This window comes from Aphidius gifuensis, linkage group LG3 (genome assembly GCF_014905175.1).
Source record: "Aphidius gifuensis isolate YNYX2018 linkage group LG3, ASM1490517v1, whole genome shotgun sequence".
In the NCBI taxonomy this organism is placed as follows: Eukaryota; Metazoa; Arthropoda; class Insecta; order Hymenoptera; family Braconidae; genus Aphidius; species Aphidius gifuensis.
This window is the reverse complement of record NC_057790.1, coordinates 22,232,651-22,250,407: the sequence shown is the minus strand read 5'-3', so window position 1 is coordinate 22,250,407 and position 17,757 is coordinate 22,232,651. Positions and strand designations below refer to the sequence as shown.

The 17,757-nt window shown below is 25.8% G+C and overlaps 4 protein-coding genes and 1 pseudogene across 9 annotated transcripts; 4 read left to right on the top strand and 1 right to left on the bottom strand.

Annotated features, from left to right (window-relative positions):
* Positions 1-802: 802 nt before the first annotated feature.
* Positions 803-16,744, bottom strand: LOC122852904 (aquaporin AQPAe.a-like). Of its 6 annotated transcripts, none has more exons than XM_044153019.1 (5): positions 16,635-16,744; positions 1,942-2,117; positions 1,683-1,826; positions 1,298-1,612; positions 803-1,107 (listed from the first exon to the last, which is right to left on the bottom strand). In XM_044153019.1, the coding sequence occupies exons 2-5, from the start codon at positions 2,080-2,082 to the stop codon at positions 955-957; spliced, it is 753 nt and encodes a 250-aa protein (XP_044008954.1). In that variant the 5' UTR covers positions 2,083-2,117; positions 16,635-16,744; the 3' UTR covers positions 803-954. The 6 variants fall into 6 exon arrangements, with proteins under 6 accessions (XP_044008954.1, XP_044008956.1, XP_044008957.1 ...); XM_044153021.1 differs by lacking the exon at positions 16,635-16,744 and adding an exon at positions 15,616-15,704; XM_044153022.1 differs by lacking the exon at positions 16,635-16,744 and adding an exon at positions 9,746-9,772.
* Positions 2,932-6,905, top strand: LOC122851058. Its single transcript, XM_044150108.1, has 9 exons — positions 2,932-3,776; positions 3,861-4,071; positions 4,186-4,479; positions 5,199-6,010; positions 6,082-6,181; positions 6,252-6,302; positions 6,407-6,466; positions 6,542-6,700; positions 6,782-6,905. Exons 1-9 carry the CDS (start codon positions 2,932-2,934, stop codon positions 6,833-6,835), a joined length of 2,586 nt encoding a protein of 861 aa, XP_044006043.1. The 3' UTR covers positions 6,836-6,905.
* Positions 7,410-8,900, top strand: LOC122851057 (annotated as a pseudogene).
* Positions 9,499-15,607, top strand: LOC122851056. Its single transcript, XM_044150106.1, has 15 exons — positions 9,499-10,027; positions 10,099-10,198; positions 10,272-10,322; positions 10,427-10,486; positions 10,548-10,706; positions 10,792-10,827; positions 11,818-12,590; positions 12,675-12,885; positions 13,117-13,276; positions 13,918-14,704; positions 14,775-14,874; positions 14,985-15,035; positions 15,130-15,189; positions 15,275-15,433; positions 15,535-15,607. Exons 1-15 carry the CDS (start codon positions 9,600-9,602, stop codon positions 15,586-15,588), a joined length of 3,189 nt encoding a protein of 1,062 aa, XP_044006041.1. The 5' UTR covers positions 9,499-9,599; the 3' UTR covers positions 15,589-15,607.
* On the top strand, positions 15,951-17,715 carry LOC122852902 (odorant receptor Or2-like). The gene is made up of 6 exons (XM_044153016.1): positions 15,951-16,901; positions 16,982-17,081; positions 17,152-17,202; positions 17,304-17,363; positions 17,422-17,580; positions 17,662-17,715. The coding sequence occupies exons 1-6, from the start codon at positions 16,087-16,089 to the stop codon at positions 17,713-17,715; spliced, it is 1,239 nt and encodes a 412-aa protein (XP_044008951.1). The 5' UTR covers positions 15,951-16,086.
* The last annotated feature ends 42 nt before the right edge of the window (positions 17,716-17,757 follow it).

Below are 17,757 nucleotides of genomic sequence, written 5' to 3'. Positions count from 1 at the left end.
TACCATTGGCCCGGGTTTATTGATCACTGTCTGCTTATGACCTGAAAATTATTTCTAGAATCTTCTACGATACTGCAATTTTCATTTGAATAATTTACTAATTAAAATTACTACTTGTCAAATTTTCCATTTAAAATTTCTTTAATTTATCCAATACTATCATCGAATATAAATATTACATTTTTTTTTTTGCTTTATAAAATTTATATAGGTAAATATTTGTCTTGAAATTTTATGTAAGAAACAGCTTCTGTCATATTGAATAATTCATTCAATAAAAAAAAAAAATAATAATCATAATGACAGTGAGTTATGTAAAAGAAGAAGGCCCTTAAAAAATTTCATGCAGCCGGCTTATATTATTGTGCGCAGTATGTTGATAAACATGGAGCCGGCGTCAAGCCCAGTTTGTTTTGTTTACCTTCAAGTTCAAGGACAACTATGTTGTACTATCAGACTTGATTTCCTTGATCCACAAAATTGTAACTACGTATTTACGTTGAGAGAGAGTTGAGAGATCAATGTTGAGCAAGACCACTTGAATCCAATTACAAAATACCAACGAAAAATAAAGTAGATCACTGATGGTACAAAAATGTTTTTTACAATTTGTATATACTCTTGTGCAATTGCTAAAATACATACTGTTGATAAAATATTAATTTAAAAATTCTTGGTAAAGGTAGGATCACTTGATATCAACTCAAATTCCTTTATTAAAAAATAATTCTACATGTAGTTAATTAATAATTATATTTAAAATGTTAAGTAGTAAATAAAGTAAATGAAAAAAATTATTTATAATTTTTAATAACATTATTTATTATATATATGATCATTTATAACAGACAACAATTTGTATACATAATTATAAAAATATGTAATAATTTAAAAAATTTAATAAACCGTAAATACTGAATCAGTTTAATAATAATAAAAAAATAATTAGAGTTATTATTCTGATGGCAATTGATAAGCTCCTTTTTCATCGATGATTGATAGTTCAGTTGGTTCATCATGTCGAAATTTTTTTGATGGAAGACCAAAAAATATTTGGTAAGTATAAGTACCTAATAAAGCACCAACTGTTGGACCAATCCAATAAACCTGAAGAATAAAAAAATAAGAAATGATAAATTTATAAAGTGTTATATGTCTTATCAATATCAATTGTATAAACAATGATTTTTAACTTGTTGTAAAAATATAAAATCTCGACAAAAACAATAATGATTTATATTGGAATTTTGTGATAAAAAAAAGTAAATAATTGTATATAATAAAATAGATAAATTACCCATTGATGATTCCATGCATTATTCCAAAGTGCAGGTCCAAAAGTACGTGCTGGATTCATGCTGCAACCGGTGTAAGGACTAGCTGCAAATGATATTCCAGCAACAGCAAATCCAAAACGTATTGCAGTTGAATCAGTTGTATGAGCACATCTTTTGTCCCATGTTGCACAAGCTGTACATAGTATACAAGCTGTACAAAGTGCTTCAATGATAATTGCTTGAGCTATTGATACTTCAGGATGTATAACTGTAACACAAAGTGGTACTGTTGAATTTTTAATGCCATCATTAAATAGTGCAGGTGGAGTTACAGCCTGTAATTAAAAAAGGGAAAGAAAAACATTATCAAAATATATTTTTATTAAATATTTTATAAATATTTACCATCAACAATCCATAGCCAATTATTGCACCAATTATTTGTGCAACAATGTAAGCAATACCAGTTGGTATACTTTTAAGTCCAATGATAACAGCTCCAATTGTCACTGCAGGATTTAGATGGGCACCACTTATATGACCGAGCATCTTGAAAAGGAATATAAAATACTTATTAAATTGTTTATCAAATTCATAAAAATTTAGTTTTAAAAATCGGCTGATAAACTCGGATTAATTATTGTATTTAATTTTTATAACGCACCATTATGATCATGTTGACTGTCAGGCCAAATGTCAATGCTGTTTGCATTGGTGGTGGTGGTGATGCACCCATTGTTCCAATACATCCCATACATCCAATGAATATTAATATACCTGTACCAAGTATTTCACCAATGACCATTTCACATGTTCCTTTTTGCCACTTCCATAACGCACCTATAAATTTTAATGAAAAAAAAAAAAAAATAAATTAATCACAAGTGTTTAAACAGCATTTAAAAGAATAAATAATATAATCCATGCTAATAAAATTAAAACACACCATCTTTGCTCATTGCAATAAAAAATAAATAAATAATTAAAAACTAATTTACTTTGATGAACAAAGAGATTTATCTAGTCGTTATTTCTTCACAATGACAACTTTTGAAAAAAAATTAATATAAAAAATGAATTACAAGTATCGAATATATGAAAAATATGTCTTATCATATCACAAGTAGAAATCAACATTGATATTTTTTCTCCAATCATTAACGGCCAGTGGGAAAAAAAATACATCAAGTGTATATTATAGATTTATCAGGATAAATAAACATAAAGATTATCGAAACTGTTTGCATTGCTTCCAAAGCAAATAAAACCGAAAAATTTAAAATGTTTGTTCATGAGAAAGCAAGTCTGTTTATACCACGTGTATTTTTACTTAATAGTTTTTTTCTTTTCGTAGAAAAATAAACTTTAACTGCAAATTTTTGTAATAGACCAATTTAAAGTTATCAAAAGTTTAAATTGCTGTTTAAAATTTTATGATCAAAATGCAAATATAGAAACATCAGAAAAAAATTGAAAGAAAAAAAATAAAACTCGAGTTGTTTTACAAAGTATAATTTGCTTTAATAAATTATTAGTAATGACTGCAGTGTGTAAGGGTAAATGTATGGTATAAAAATATATATTTTGTCAATTGAATTTTCAAATCCACACCAGTCAGTTCTTGAAAAGAAAAAAAAAAAAAAATCATTTCACTATGTTTAAAAATACTACACCTGCTAATACTATAACAAAAAAAAATCGTAATAATTATTTACGTGATGTAAAATATAAAAATTATAATTACAAAAATGACATTGATTATGTTGTTAAAATATCTCGTACTTTATTAACACCAATCGGAATTTATCCATTGCATGGAAGTGATACAACAATAAGTAAAATATTAGTAAACATACAAATAATTTGTATATTTAGTTTAATGTTATTTTTACTAGCACCACATTTAATTTATACTTATTTCGTTGCTGAGGATTTAAAACGTTTAATAAAAATAATCGCTGCTCAATTTTTTAACTCTCTGGCATTGATAAAATTTTGGACTATGATTATAAATAAAAAACAGCTACGCTGGTGTCTCAATGAGCTGGAAGACAGCTGGCGTGATATTGCTTCTGATGAGGATAGAAAAATAATGATTAAAAATGCTAAAATCGGTAGAATATTTACTGTAGCATATTTGAGTTTGTCATATGGTGGTGCATTGCCATATCATATAATCATGCCATTGGTAGCACCACGAATCATCATGCCAGATAATTCAACACTAATACCATTACCATATCCAAGTGAATATATTTTTTGGGTACCTCGAGATTCACCTGGTTATGAGATGTTATTTGTTGGACAAATACTCATCAGTAGTATTATATTATCAACAAATTGTGGCATATATTCATTAATTGCAACTTATATTATGCATGCATGTTGTCTATTTGAAATTGTCCAACGTCATTTAAAGTATATTCTTGAATCATCAGTTGAAGGACAATTTAATGATAATCTTGCTGCTGTTATTGACAAACACAATCAAGCAATATAGTTAGAATTTTTTTATAACTATATATAAATTGTTTTTTATATATTTTTAAAATTATAGTTACATGATATTAAATATATTTCCAGCTATGCTGGTCTACTTGAAAAATCATTGAATATTGTTTTTCTATCGGAAATGGCTGGCTGCACAGTAATTATATGCTTCTTGGAGTATGGTGTCCTTTTAGAGTGGGGTGATGGTGATGTTTTAGGATTAACCACTTATTTTATGCTTTTAACAAGTATATTTGTCAATGTATTTATTATATCTTATATCGGAGAACGTCTCAAAGAAATGGTATGCCATCGAAAAATTTTAACAGCTAAATTTTAAATATGATAGTGGTCTCTTGAATAGAAAAATATTTGTTTTAATTATATTTTTATATCTATTTTATTATTTGGATTCTAGAGTTTAAAAATTGGTGAATGCACTTATGATCTTGATTGGTATAATTTACCAAAAAAAATGGCTCTCGATTTGATGGTGATAATGGTCAGAGCAAATCAACCATCTACATTATCAGCTGGAAAATTATTTGATTTGTCGTTGGTTGGTTTTGCCGATGTCAGTATAAAGATTATTATATTATATTTTTCCAATAATTATTTAATTAATTTGTCGTTGTATTGTCAAGTGATGGTTATTAAATTTTTACAGGTTGTTAAAACTTCAGCAGCATATTTGAATTTTATTCGTGCAATGGTTTGATTAGTGAACGATAAATAAACATCGATAACATATAAAACTTAGAGAAATAAAAATAATATAGTTAAAGTTGAAATAGTTGTTTTATATGACCAAATAAAATGATGACAGAATAAAAATATTTAACACTTTAATCTTGAGAGAAAATTCTATCCTGTAGTATCATTGTTGTGACTTGTAAAAAAGAGAGCTCTATTCAAGTGAAATAATAATGTATTGTTTGTTTGTTTGTTTGTTTTTTTTTCTGTAGTTAACATTTGTCTTATCAAGAAAAATAATTATAATGTCAAGTAGCAGTCAAATTTAAATAACCTCGGTAATATATATATATCCTATAAATTTATATAAATAACGTAGTCAACTATAGTATAATTAAAATTATTTTATAAATAAGTAAGTGAAATTTTTTTAACAGCATATTCCATATAGTGATACGTTTTTATTTCATTGTATTACTGAACAAACGATATATTGCTTCAATAAAAACCATAATATGTAAAATTTAAAATAGCGTGTTTGTCTATAGATGAAATTGAAAGAAAAAATTGAAATAAAACCAACAGGTGTATTAGTTCCATGTAATTTAAAAAAAAAAAAAAACTCCACCCTCTTCAAAGAAAAGATGAAAAAAAAAAAAATTCTATCAGCGCAAGCGCTTGCATTTACAGGGTTCCAAATAAAACTTTACCTGTGCTTAATTTAGTATAACGTGAATTACCAATCCAACAAATATGAAAAATAAATCCCAAAGTATTCAAGTATCGACTAAAGAAAATATAAATTACAGTACACAGTTGACTCGTTGGGTATTAACAGCACTTGGAGTTTGGACAAATGAAAATAAAAAAACTATCAATGATAAAATATTATCAACTGCATTGATAATTATGTGTTATTTTTCAAATTTTTTTTTACTTATACCTTGCAGTCTTCATACTATTCTTAGTGAAAAAGACATGAGTCTTAAAATGAAAGCACTTGGTCCTTTAACTTTTTGTGTTATGGCAATAGGTAAATTTAGTTTTTTAGTGAAAAGAAAAAAAGACATTTACAATTGTTTTAAACATGTATATCATGATTGGAGACGAGTTCAATTAATTAATGATGAAAATATCATGTTGGAAAATGCTAAAAGAGGTCGTTTTATAACAATTCTTTGTGCTGCATTTATGTATGGTGGTGGTTTATTTTATAACACAATAATGCCATTTGCAGTGGGTAGTTTTGTTACGGCTGACAATAAAACAATTAAACCACTTACATATGCAGTTTATGATCCACTATTTTCTGCTCAAGAAACACCAAATTATCAAATTGTTTTTACATTACAATGGTTTACCGGTTTTTTTTTGTGTAGCATTACATTTGGAGCATGCAGTCTTGCAGCTGTATTTGCATTTCATGCATGTGGTCAATTGAAAATTATCATTTCACGTTTAGATAATTTTATTGATCGAAATCATAATTTTGATGATGTGTTAAAAAAAAAAATGGCTGATATAATTGAACTTCATCTTCGCACATTAAGGTTGAATAAAAATTTTTTTTTTTTTCTTTTGATTGAAATTATTTTTAATTTATGTACTTATATTTTTTCAGATTTATTGTACGTGTTGAAAAATTATTAAATGAAATTAATTTAATTGAATTTCTTGGCTGCACGTTTATGATTTGTCTATGTGTTTATTATCTTTTGACGGTAGGTACATGTTTGAAAATATTTATAATCGAGATAATCTGTCAAACAAATGATTGATGGAGAATTTTAGGAATTAAAAAATGCAGAAGCAATATCAATAATCACCTACTGTGTATTGCTGGTAATGTATTTATATTAAATTTTTTTGAATATATTTTCAACGAAATAATTTATTGATAATCACTAAAAAAATAAATATAAATATTTATTTTTCATTATCAATAGGTCTCATTTAATTGTAATATATTTATTTTTTGTCATATCGGTGAAATGTTGACCCAACAAGTGAGTATATTATAAAATTTATAAATTAATCCATTAATTTAAAAGATCCATGTATTGAAATTGATAATAATAAAGGGTGAAGAAGTTGGTTGGGCAGCATATAATAACAATCAGTGGTATAAACTATCAAAAAAAAATTCCCGAGGATTAATTTTGATAATGGCAATGTCTAATTGTCCTTGCAGTTTAAGTGCTGGCAAAATGGTCAATTTATCATACGCTTCATTTGCTTCTGTATGTTATTAAAAATATATATAAATAATTAAATCATTTGAAAAAAATAACTACATTTATTAATTAATACTTAAAATTCAGGTCATCAAAACTGCCATGACGTATTTGAATATTATACGAACTACAGTTTTATAAAAAACTATTAAAACCAAGGAATCACGATATTTTTTATAAGACCGCGATACACCATGTTAACCGATTGTCTAATTGTTTGTATTATAATTTTTTTTTTTCTGTAGCTAACTTTCGTCTTATCAAGAAAAATAATCATAATGTCAAGAAGGAGTCGAATTTAAATAACGAATGTATTTGCTATAAATTTATAGAGAACCGTAGTCAACTATAGTATAATTAAAAGTATTTTAAAAACACAAGTAAGTAAAATTTTTTTAACAGCATATTCCATAGTGATACGTTTCTATTTCATTGTATTACTGAACAAACGCTATGTCGCTTTAATAAAAAAACCATAATATGTAAAATTTAAAATAGCGTGTTTGTCTATAGATGAAATTGAAAGACAAAATTAAAATAAAACCAACAGGTGTATTAGTTCCATGTAATTTAAAAAAAAAAAAAACTCCACCCTCTTCAAAGAAAATATGAAAAAAAAAATTTTTATCAGCGCACGCGCTTGCATTTACAGGGTTCCGAATAAAATTTTACCTATGCTTGATTTAGTATAACGTGAATCATCTACCGAACCAATATGAAAAAAAAAAATATATTAAAAACAGTCTTGGTATCAACTAGACAATCTAAGTTAAATATAAAGTACAGTACAGAATGGACTCATTGGGTATTGACACCACTGGGGATTTGGACAAGTGAAAATAACAAAAATATTATTAATAAAATATTATCAATTATATTGATATTAATTTGTTATTTGTCAATCTTATTTTTGATTGTACCATGCAGTCTTCATACATTTATTAGTGAAAAAAATTCAAGTATCAAAATGAGAATGATAGGTCCATTGAGTTTTTGTATAATGGCATTGAGTAAATTTAGTTTATTAGTGACAAGAAAAAAAGACATTTACAATTGTTTTAAACATATTTATCATGACTGGAAACAAGTTAAATTAATTGATGATGAAAATATCATGTTGGAAAATGCTGGGAAAAGTCGTTTTATAACAATTATTTGCGCTGGCTTCATGTATGGAGGTGGTTTTTTTTATCATACAATAATGCCATTTGCAGTGGGTAGTTTTGTTACGGCTGACAATAAAACAATTAAACCACTTACATATCCAGTTTATGATCCACTATTTTCTGCTCATGAAACACCAAATTATCAAATTGTTTTTACGTTACAATGGTTTTCTGGTTTTTTTATGTGTAGCATTACAGTTGGTGCATGTAGTCTTGCGGCAGTCTTTGCATTCCATGCATGTGGTCAATTGAAAATTGTCATTTCACATTTAGATAATTTTATCGATCGAAATCATAATTTCGATGATGTGTTAAAAAATAAAATGGCTGTCATAATTGAACGACATCTTCGCATATTAGGGTAAATTTCTTTTTTCTTTCAAAGAATGCATCATAAAAATATTAGTACATAATTTATTTTCTTATTTTTTAGATTTATTTTACAGGTTGAAAGATTATTAAATGAAATTAATTTAATTGAATTTCTCGGCTGCACATTTATAATTTGTATGGCTGTTTATTATTTTTTGATCGTAGGTGAATTTTTTTTATATATATATGAAATTAAAATAATCTGTCAAACAAATAGTATAATGATTGATGGCGAATTTTAGGATTTAAAAAATTCAGAAGTAGTATCATCAATTACTTATTGTTCTTTCATGGTAATATATTTATATTCAAATTTTTTCATTATATTTTTAACAAAACAATCACTTGATGAAACTTGTAAATGATATATATTGTTTTTTTCGGTTTTTTTAATTGTTAATAGATCTCGTTTACTTTTAATATATATATTTTTTGCTATATTGGCGAAATGTTGACACAACAAGTAAGTATATTATAAAATTTATAAATTAATTTTTTTATTGAAATTTATTATAATAATATAGGGTAAAAAAGTCGGGTGGGCAGCATACAATAACATCAAGTGGTATGAATTATCACGTAAAAATTCTCGAGGATTAATTTTGATAGCAGTTATGTCAAATTACCCGTGCACTTTGACTGCCGGTAAGTAAGTCGAATTTTTTTAATAACATATTTCGGAGTGATACGTTGTTATTTTATTATATTACTGAACAAACGAAATATCGCTTTAATAAAAACCATAATATGTAAAATTTAAAATAGCGTGTTTGTCTATAGATGAAATTGAAAGAAAAAATTAAAATAAAACCAACAGGTGTATTAGTTCCATGTAATTTAAAAAAAAAAAAACTCCACCCTCTTCAAAGAAAAGATGAAAAAAAAAAAAATTCTATCAGCGCAAGCGCTTGCATTTACAGGGTTCCGAATAAAATTTTACATGTGTTTAATTTAGTATCACGTGAAACACCAATCCAACAAATATGAAAAATAAATCCCAAAGTATCCCGGCATCGGCTAGAAAAAATATTAGGTATAGTACGGAATTGAGTCGTTGGGTATTAACAATACTCGGAATTTGGTCGAATAAAAATAACAAAAATATTATTAATCAAATATTAACAATTGTATTGATATTTATGTGTTATTTTATTATTTGTTTTTCACTCGTACCATGTAGTCTATTTATGTTCGTCAGTGAAAAAGATATAAATCTTAAAATAAAAACAATTGGTCCGTTGATTTTTTGTTTTATGGCATTAAGTAAATATTTTTTATTAGTGACAAGAAAAAAAGACATTTATAATTGTTTTAAACATATTTATCATGACTGGAGACAAGTTCAATTAATTAATGATGAAAATATCATGCTAGAAAATGCTGGGACAGGCCGTTTTATAACAATGATTTGTGCTGCATTTATGTATGGCGGTGGTTTTTTTTATAATACAATAATGCCATTTGCAGTGGGTAGTTTCGTTACGCCTGACAATAAAACAATTAAACCACTTACATATCCAGTTTATGATCCACTATTTTCTGCTCAAGAAACACCAAATTATCAAATTGTTTTGACATTACAATGGTTTTCTGGTTTCGTTATGTATAGCATCACGATTGGGGCATGCAATCTTTCGGCAGTTTTCGCGCTACATGCTTGTGGTCAACTAAAAATTATTATTTATCGTTTAGACAATTTTGCTGTTAATGATGATAATAATAACAATAATAATATTGATAGTGTGCTGAAAAATAAAATGGCTTATATAATTGAATGTCATAATCGAACATTGCGGTAAAAAAAATTATTTTTCTTTCTTTTTTTAATGAAATAATTATATGAATTTATATGTTTTTATTTTTCAGATTTATTATACGTGTTGAAAAATTATTAAATGAAATTAATTTGATTGAATTTCTTGGCTGCACGTTTATAATTTGTATGGTCGTTTATTACTTTATGACGGTAGGTACATTTTTTTAAATATTTGTCATTAAAATAATCTGTCTAACAAATAATAATTGATGGATAATTTTAGGAATTAAAAAATGCAGAAGCAATATCAACAATTACCTACTGTGTGTTGTTGGTAATGTATTTTTATTTAATTTTTAAAAATATATTTTCAACGAAACAATAAATTTATAAAGATTAAAAAATAATAAAGATATTTTTTTTTTTCATTTTTAATAGGTCTCATTCACTTTTAATATATTTATTTTCTGTTATATCGGTGAAATGTTGACACAACAAGTAAGTAAATATTATAGAATTTATGAATTAATTTATTTTGATATTTAAATATAAATTAAAGGGAAAAAGAGTTGGTGCAGCAGTATATAATAATGTAAATTGGTATGAGCTAACAACAAAAAATTCACGAGGATTAATATTGATAGCAGCTATGTCAAATTATCCATGCAGTTTAAGTGCTGGAAAAATGGTGAATCTATCTTACGCTTCATTTGCTTGTGTATGTTATTAAAAATATATGTAAATAATTGAATCATTGAAAAAAAAAAAAAAACTACATTCATTAATAAATACTTAAATTTCAGGTCATTAAAACTGCCATGACGTATTTAAATATTTTACGAACTACAGTTTTATAAAAAATTATTAAAACCCAAAGAATAACAATATTTTTTTATATTACCACAAAACACAATGTTAATCGTTCGTTCTATTTTTTGATTTTTTTGTAATCGACATTTGTATTATATAGAAAAATAATTATAATGTGATGTCTCAGTCCAATAAAGTCTTGGTATACAAATGACACTTTATTCTTTTTATATTTTAATATTTAAAAACTGTTAATGTATATTCTATAAACTTATATGAATATTTTTCTACTCATCTTATTAATTGTCCATCGGCGAATGATAAGTAACAAATAAATAAAATTATTTTACAGATAAGTATGAAGAATTTTGTTAATAGCTTATTTAATAGTAATTTAATAGTAATTGTCATTATTATTATTATTATTATTATTATTATTATTATTATTATTATTATTATTATTATTATTACTGAACAAACGATTTGTCGCTTTATTAAAAACCATAATAGGTAATATCCAAAATAACGTGTCTGTCTATGGATGAAATTGAAAGACATTGAGCAACACGACATTAAAATAAAACAGACATGCGATTTAGGTCTACGTAATTTAAAAAAAAAAACTTCTACTCTTTGTGAGTTTCAAAGTTTGGTAATGTTTTCAAAGAACAGATGAAAAATTAAAAAACCTTTATAGCAAATTTAAAGTTGTCAAAAGTTTAAATTGATGCTTAAAATTTCATCGTCAACATACAAATATAGAAACATCAGGAAAAAATTGAAAGAAAAAAAAAATAAAACTCAAGTTGTTTTACAAAGTAAAGTTTCCATGAATAAATTATTAGTAATGACTGTGTGTAAGGGTGAATGTATGGTATAAAAATATATATTTTGTCAATTGAATTTCCAAATCCACACCAGTCAGTTCTTGAAAAGAAAAAAAAATCATGTTTGAAAATACTACACCAGCTAATACAATAATTAAAAAAAAACGTAATAATTATTCACGTGATGTAAAATATAAAAATTATAATTATAAAAATGATATTGATTATGTTGTTAAAATTTCTCGTACTTTATTGAAACCAATTGGTATTTATCCATTACATGGAAGTGATACGACAATAAGTAAAATATTAGTGAACATACAAATAATTTGTATATTTAGTTTAATGTTATTTGTACTAGTGCCACATTTAATTTATACTTATTTCGTTGCTGAGGATTTAACACGTCTAATGAAAATAATTGCTGCTCAGGTTTTTAATTCTCTGGCATTGATAAAATTTTGGACTATGATTATAAATAAAAAACAGCTACGCTGGTGTCTCAAAGAGCTGGAAGACAGCTGGCGTGATATCGCTTCTGACGAGGATAGAAAAATAATGATTAAAAATGCTAAAATTGGTAGAATATTTACTGTAGCATATTTGAGTTTATTGTATGGTGGTGCATTACCATATCACATTGTCATGCCATTAATAGCACCAAAAATAATTATGCCAGATAATTCAACACTAATACCACTACCATATCCAAGTGAATATATTTTTTGGGTACCTCAAGATTCACCGGGTTATGAGATGCTATTTGTTGGACAAATAATAATGAGTAGTCTTTTGTTATCAACTAATTGTGGTATATATTCATTAATTGCAGCTTATATTATGCATGCATGTTGTCTATTTGAAATTGTCCAACGTCATTTAAAGTATATTCTTGAATCATCAATTGAAGGACAATTTAATGATAATCTTGCTGCTGTTATTGACAAACACAATCAAGCAATATAGTTAGAATTTTTTTGTAATTATACCTATATAAATTGTTTACAATATTTTTCAAATTATTTACATGATATTAAATATATTTCCAGCTATGCTGGTCTACTTGAAAAATCATTGAATATTGTTTTCTTATCGGAAATGGCTGGTTGCACAGTAGTTATTTGTTTTTTGGAGTATGGTGTACTTTTAGAGTGGACTGATGGCGATGTTTTTGGATTAATCACGTATTTTATGCTTTTAACAAGTATATTTGTCAATGTATTTATCATATCTTATATTGGAGAACGTCTTAAAGAAATGGTATTTTTGTGAAAGATAATTTTTGAGTGGGACCATTCGAAAAAAAAAATTTAGTAATTTAAATGGAAATGAAAAATTATTGATTAATTGAATAATTTAACTAATTTTATTTATCTGATTTTTAAAAAAATTTTAATAGGTAAATTTTATATGGAAATGGTCCTTTGAATATAGAAGCGAATATAATATTAAAATTATATTTTTATATTAATTTTATTTTTTGGATTTTAGAGTTTAAAAATTAGTGAGTGCACTTATAATCTTGATTGGTATAATTTACCAAAAAAAATGGTTCTTGATTTGATGGTGATAATGGTCAGAGCAAATCAACCATCCACATTATCGGCTGGAAAATTATTTGATGTGTCAATCGTTGGTTTTGCACATGTCAGTATGAAGATAATTATATTTTTATCAATAATTTTTCGAGTGATTTTAATTAAATCTTCACAGGTTATTAAAACATCAGCAGCATATTTGAATTTTATTCGTACAATGGTTTAATATAAACCAACGATAAATAGACAGTACTTACATATACAGAAATGAAAATAATATATAGTCTCAAATAAATTGAGCAATCGAACAATTATTTTATAATCAAATAAAATGATGACAGAATAAAAATATTCAACACTTTGAACGCGAGCAAATAATTTTATCCTGTACTATATTTGTTATCGAACCGAACAATTCTTTTCATTTTTTTTTTTTCCAGCAATTGTGAGAAAAGAAAAAAAAATGCAATACGTAGTATTAAAAAGTAAAGGGTAAGTTTGTATAGATTAATGTATAAATTATAAAAGACAACGTGCAAAAAAAAAAAAATGAGTGTTAGGGGAAAATAATAAAAACCGACGGGTGTTTTAATTCTACGTAATTTAAAAAAAAAAAAAACTCCACCCTCTTAATGTCTTCAAAGAAAGGATAAAAAAAAAACTCTACCAGCGCAAGCGCCTGCATTTACAGAGTTCCGACTGAAACTTTACCTGTAATTAAATTATAGTATGACGTGAATCACCAATCCAACAGACATGGAAAATAAATCCCAAAGTATCCCAGCAAATATTAAGTATAGTACAGAGTTGAGTCGTTGGGTATTAACACTACTTGGAATTTGGTCAAATGAAAATAACAAAAATATTATTAATCAAATATTATCAATTGTATTGATATTTATGTGCTATTTTATTATTTGTTTCTCGCTGGTGCCTTGCGGTTTATATACGTTTATTAGTGAAAAAGATATACATCTTAAAATGAAAGCAATTGGTCCTTTAAGTTTTTGTGTTATGGCATTAAGTAAATATTTTTTATTAGTGACAAGAAAAAAAGATATTTATAATTGTTTTAAACATATTTGTCATGATTGGAGACGAGTTCAATTAATTAATGATGAAAATATCATGTTAGAAAATGCTGGGACCGGTCGTTTTATAACAATTATTTGTGCTGCATTTATGTATGGGGGTGGTTTTTTTTATAACACAATAATGCCATTTGCAGTGGGTAGTATTGTTACGGCTGACAATAAAACAATTAAACCAATTACATATCCAGTTTATGATCCACTATTCTCTGCTCAAGAAACACCAAATTATCAAATTGTTTTTACATTACAATGGGTTTCTGGATTTATCATGTACAGCATTACAATTGGTGCATGTAATCTTGCAGCCGTATTTGCATTTCATGCATGTGGACAATTGAAAATTGTCATTTCACGACTAGATAATTTTGTTGATCGAAATCATAATTATGATGATGTGTTAAAAAATAAAATGGGTGTTATAATTGAACTTCATCTTCGCACAATAAGGTCAAAATAAAACTTTTTTAATTTGTTTTTCTAATCAATGAAATAATAAATTTTCTGTTATTATTTTTAGATTTATTTTACGTGTTGAAGATATATTGAATGAATTAAATTTAATTGAATTTCTCGGCTGTACATTTAATATTTGTATGCTTGTTTATTACTTTATGAGTGTACGTAAGTCATTGTATATTTGTATGATGAATAATTTTTTTCATTATTCATATGTATAATTAAAATAATTTATTAAATACAATAAATATTGATTGATCAAGTATTTTAGGAATTTGAAAAGGCTGAAACAATATCGACAATCACCTACTGTGTTTTACTGGTAAATTAATTTTGATATTTAAACCTTTTTTTTAAATAAACAATCAATTAATGAAATATTTTTTAAACAAAATATGTTTTTATATTGTTACCAGGTTTCATTTACTTTTAATATATTTATATTTTGCTACATAGGGGAAATGTTGACACAACAAGTAAGTAATTCAACTAAAAATATGTACATACAATAGATAAATCTATTTTAATATTAAAAAATTATATATTTTATTAAATGTATAGGGAAAAAAACTTGGCTTGGCAGCATATAACAACATGAATTGGTATGAACTAACAACAAAAAATTCTCGAGGATTAATTTTGATAATGGCAATGTCTAATTGTCCTTGCAGCTTGACTGCAGGTAAAATGACAAGTTTGTCATATGCTACATTTTGTTCTGTAAGTTTTTTTTTTTTATCAATATTTATTATGCCCGATTAATTTGTGACAATATACTATTAGTTTATTTTTTATTAATTAGTAATTCATTAATTTATCAGGTTATCAAATCAGCAATGGCGTATTTAAATATTTTACGGTCTGTTGTTTTATAAAAATTTAATAGGACCGAATATACTCACAATATTTTTAGCACTTTAATTTCTTGTAATAATCACCATTATCTTGCTTTTATATTGATAAAAATGTTCGTACTAATGAACGCAACTTTTATTTAAACAATAAAAAAATTTATGTTCCATGACAATATTGTTTTATATTCTTAACCATTTTTATAAAAGAAAGTACCGCATATATCGCTCTTTTTTCTTTTGTTCTTATGAGTCGTCGCAACACTAAGTTTTAGGTGAATCGCGAATGAAATTTTATTAATAATAAAACAGATAGCGTGCAGCATGAATAAGCTTTCTACAAAACTAAAATAAAAAACGACCATGTGTTTCATTTCCAAGTAATTTTAAAAATTCCTCCCGCTCTATATCTTCGAGGAAAAGAAATGGATAAAGAAAAAAAAAATATCAGCGCGCACGCTTAAGTTTATAATAAAAAGGTTTGCTTAATTCAGTATAACGTGAATCTCCTACCGAACCAATATGAAAAATAAATCAATGATATTAGAAGGGGTCTCGGTATCGGCTGAAAAATCCAAGTTGAATATAAAGTACTGTACAGAATTGAGTCGTTGGGTATTAACACCACTGGGGATTTGGACAAATGAAAATAACAAAAATATTATTAATAAAATATCATCAACTGTATTGATATTTATGTGTTATTTTTTAATTTTATTTTTAATTGTACCATGTAGTCTTCATACTTTTATTAATGAGAGGGACCCACGTATTAAAATGAAAATGATTGGTCCATTGAGTTTTTGTTTAATGGCAATAAGTAAATTTAGTTTTTTAGTGACAAGAAAAAAAGACATTTATAATTGTTTTAAACATATTTATCATGACTGGAGACAAGTTCAATTAATTGATGATGAAAATATCATGTTAGAAAATGCTGGGAAAGGTCGTTTTATAACAATTATTTGTGCTGCATTTATGTATGGAGGTGGTTTTTTTTATCATACAATAATGCCATTTGCAGTGGGTAGTTTTGTTACGTCTGACAATAAAACAATTAAACCACTTACATATCCAGTTTATGATCCACTATTTTCTGCTCAAGAAACACCAAATTATCAAATTGTTTTCACGTTACAATGGTTTGCTGGATTTGTCATGTACAGCATCACAATTGGTGCATGTAGTCTTGCAGCAGTCTTTGCATTCCATGCATGTGGACAATTGAAAATTGTCATTTCACGATTAGATAATTTTGTTGATCTCAATCATAATATTGATGATGTGCTAAAAAAAAAAATGGCTGATATAATTGAACGTCATCTTCGTACCTTACGGTAAAAGTAAATATTTTATTTCATTTATAACTCATCAAAATAATAATTAATTCAATAAGTTTTGAATTTTTTATTTTTAGATTTATTGTTCGTGTTGAAGAAATATTGAATGAATTAAATTTAATTGAATTTCTTGGATGTACATTTAATATTTGTATGCTTGTTTATTATTTCATGAGTGTACGTGAGAATTTAAATATATATTTATTTATATTATTTATAAATATATTAATGCATAGAAAAATTTTAGGAATTTGAGAAAGCTGAAGTAATATCAACAATTACCTACTGTGTTCTACTGGTAAATTATATTTAAGTAACTTGCATATTTTTTTCTTTAAGTAACAATCTAATGATATAAATTTTTAATTCAAATAATTTTTTTTTTTTCATTATCTATAGATCTCATTTACTTTTAATATATTTATTTTTTGCTATATCGGAGAAATGTTGACACAACAGGTGAGTATATTATAAAATTTATAAATTAATTTTTTTATTAAAATTTATAATAATATAGGGATTAAAAGTTGGATGGGCAGCATACAATAACATTAACTGGTATGAATTATCACGTAAAAATTCTCGCGGGATAATTTTGATAATGGCAATTTCAAATAATCCATGCAGTTTGACTGCTGGTAAAATGACAAGTTTGTCTTATGCTTCATTTTGCTCTGTAAGTTTTTCCATTTTTATAAATAATTCCATAAAAATAATTATATCCATTTTAATTAAATAGAAATTATTTTGATTTTAGGTTATTAGATCGTCGATGGCATATTTAAATATACTACGAACTGTTGTATTATAACTGATTTTTATATATATTTACTTATCACTTTATTACCTGCAA

Coding starts and splice junctions, on each gene's coding strand:
- LOC122852904 (XM_044153018.1), bottom strand. Junction 1,827..1,941: donor CAGTCAACATGATCATAATG/GTGCGTTATAAA, acceptor TTCCTTTTCAAG/ATGCTCGGTCATATAAGTGG. Junction 1,613..1,682: donor TTGGCTATGGATTGTTGATG/GTAAATATTTAT, acceptor TTTTAATTACAG/GCTGTAACTCCACCTGCACT.
- LOC122851058 (XM_044150108.1), top strand. CDS start 2,932: ATGTTTAAAAATACTACACCTGCTAATACTATAACAAAAAAAAATCGT. Junction 6,011..6,081: donor CTTCATCTTCGCACATTAAG/GTTGAATAAAAA, acceptor ATATTTTTTCAG/ATTTATTGTACGTGTTGAAA. Junction 6,701..6,781: donor CATACGCTTCATTTGCTTCT/GTATGTTATTAA, acceptor CTTAAAATTCAG/GTCATCAAAACTGCCATGAC.
- LOC122851056 (XM_044150106.1), top strand. CDS start 9,600: ATGCTAGAAAATGCTGGGACAGGCCGTTTTATAACAATGATTTGTGCT. Junction 10,828..11,817: donor TGACGTATTTAAATATTTTA/CGAACTACAGTT, acceptor CGTGATGTAAAA/TATAAAAATTATAATTATAA. Junction 15,190..15,274: donor GGGAAATGTTGACACAACAA/GTAAGTAATTCA, acceptor TTAAATGTATAG/GGAAAAAAACTTGGCTTGGC.
- LOC122852902 (XM_044153016.1), top strand. CDS start 16,087: ATGAAAAATAAATCAATGATATTAGAAGGGGTCTCGGTATCGGCTGAA. Junction 17,082..17,151: donor TTGTTTATTATTTCATGAGT/GTACGTGAGAAT, acceptor GAAAAATTTTAG/GAATTTGAGAAAGCTGAAGT. Junction 17,203..17,303: donor TTACCTACTGTGTTCTACTG/GTAAATTATATT, acceptor CATTATCTATAG/ATCTCATTTACTTTTAATAT.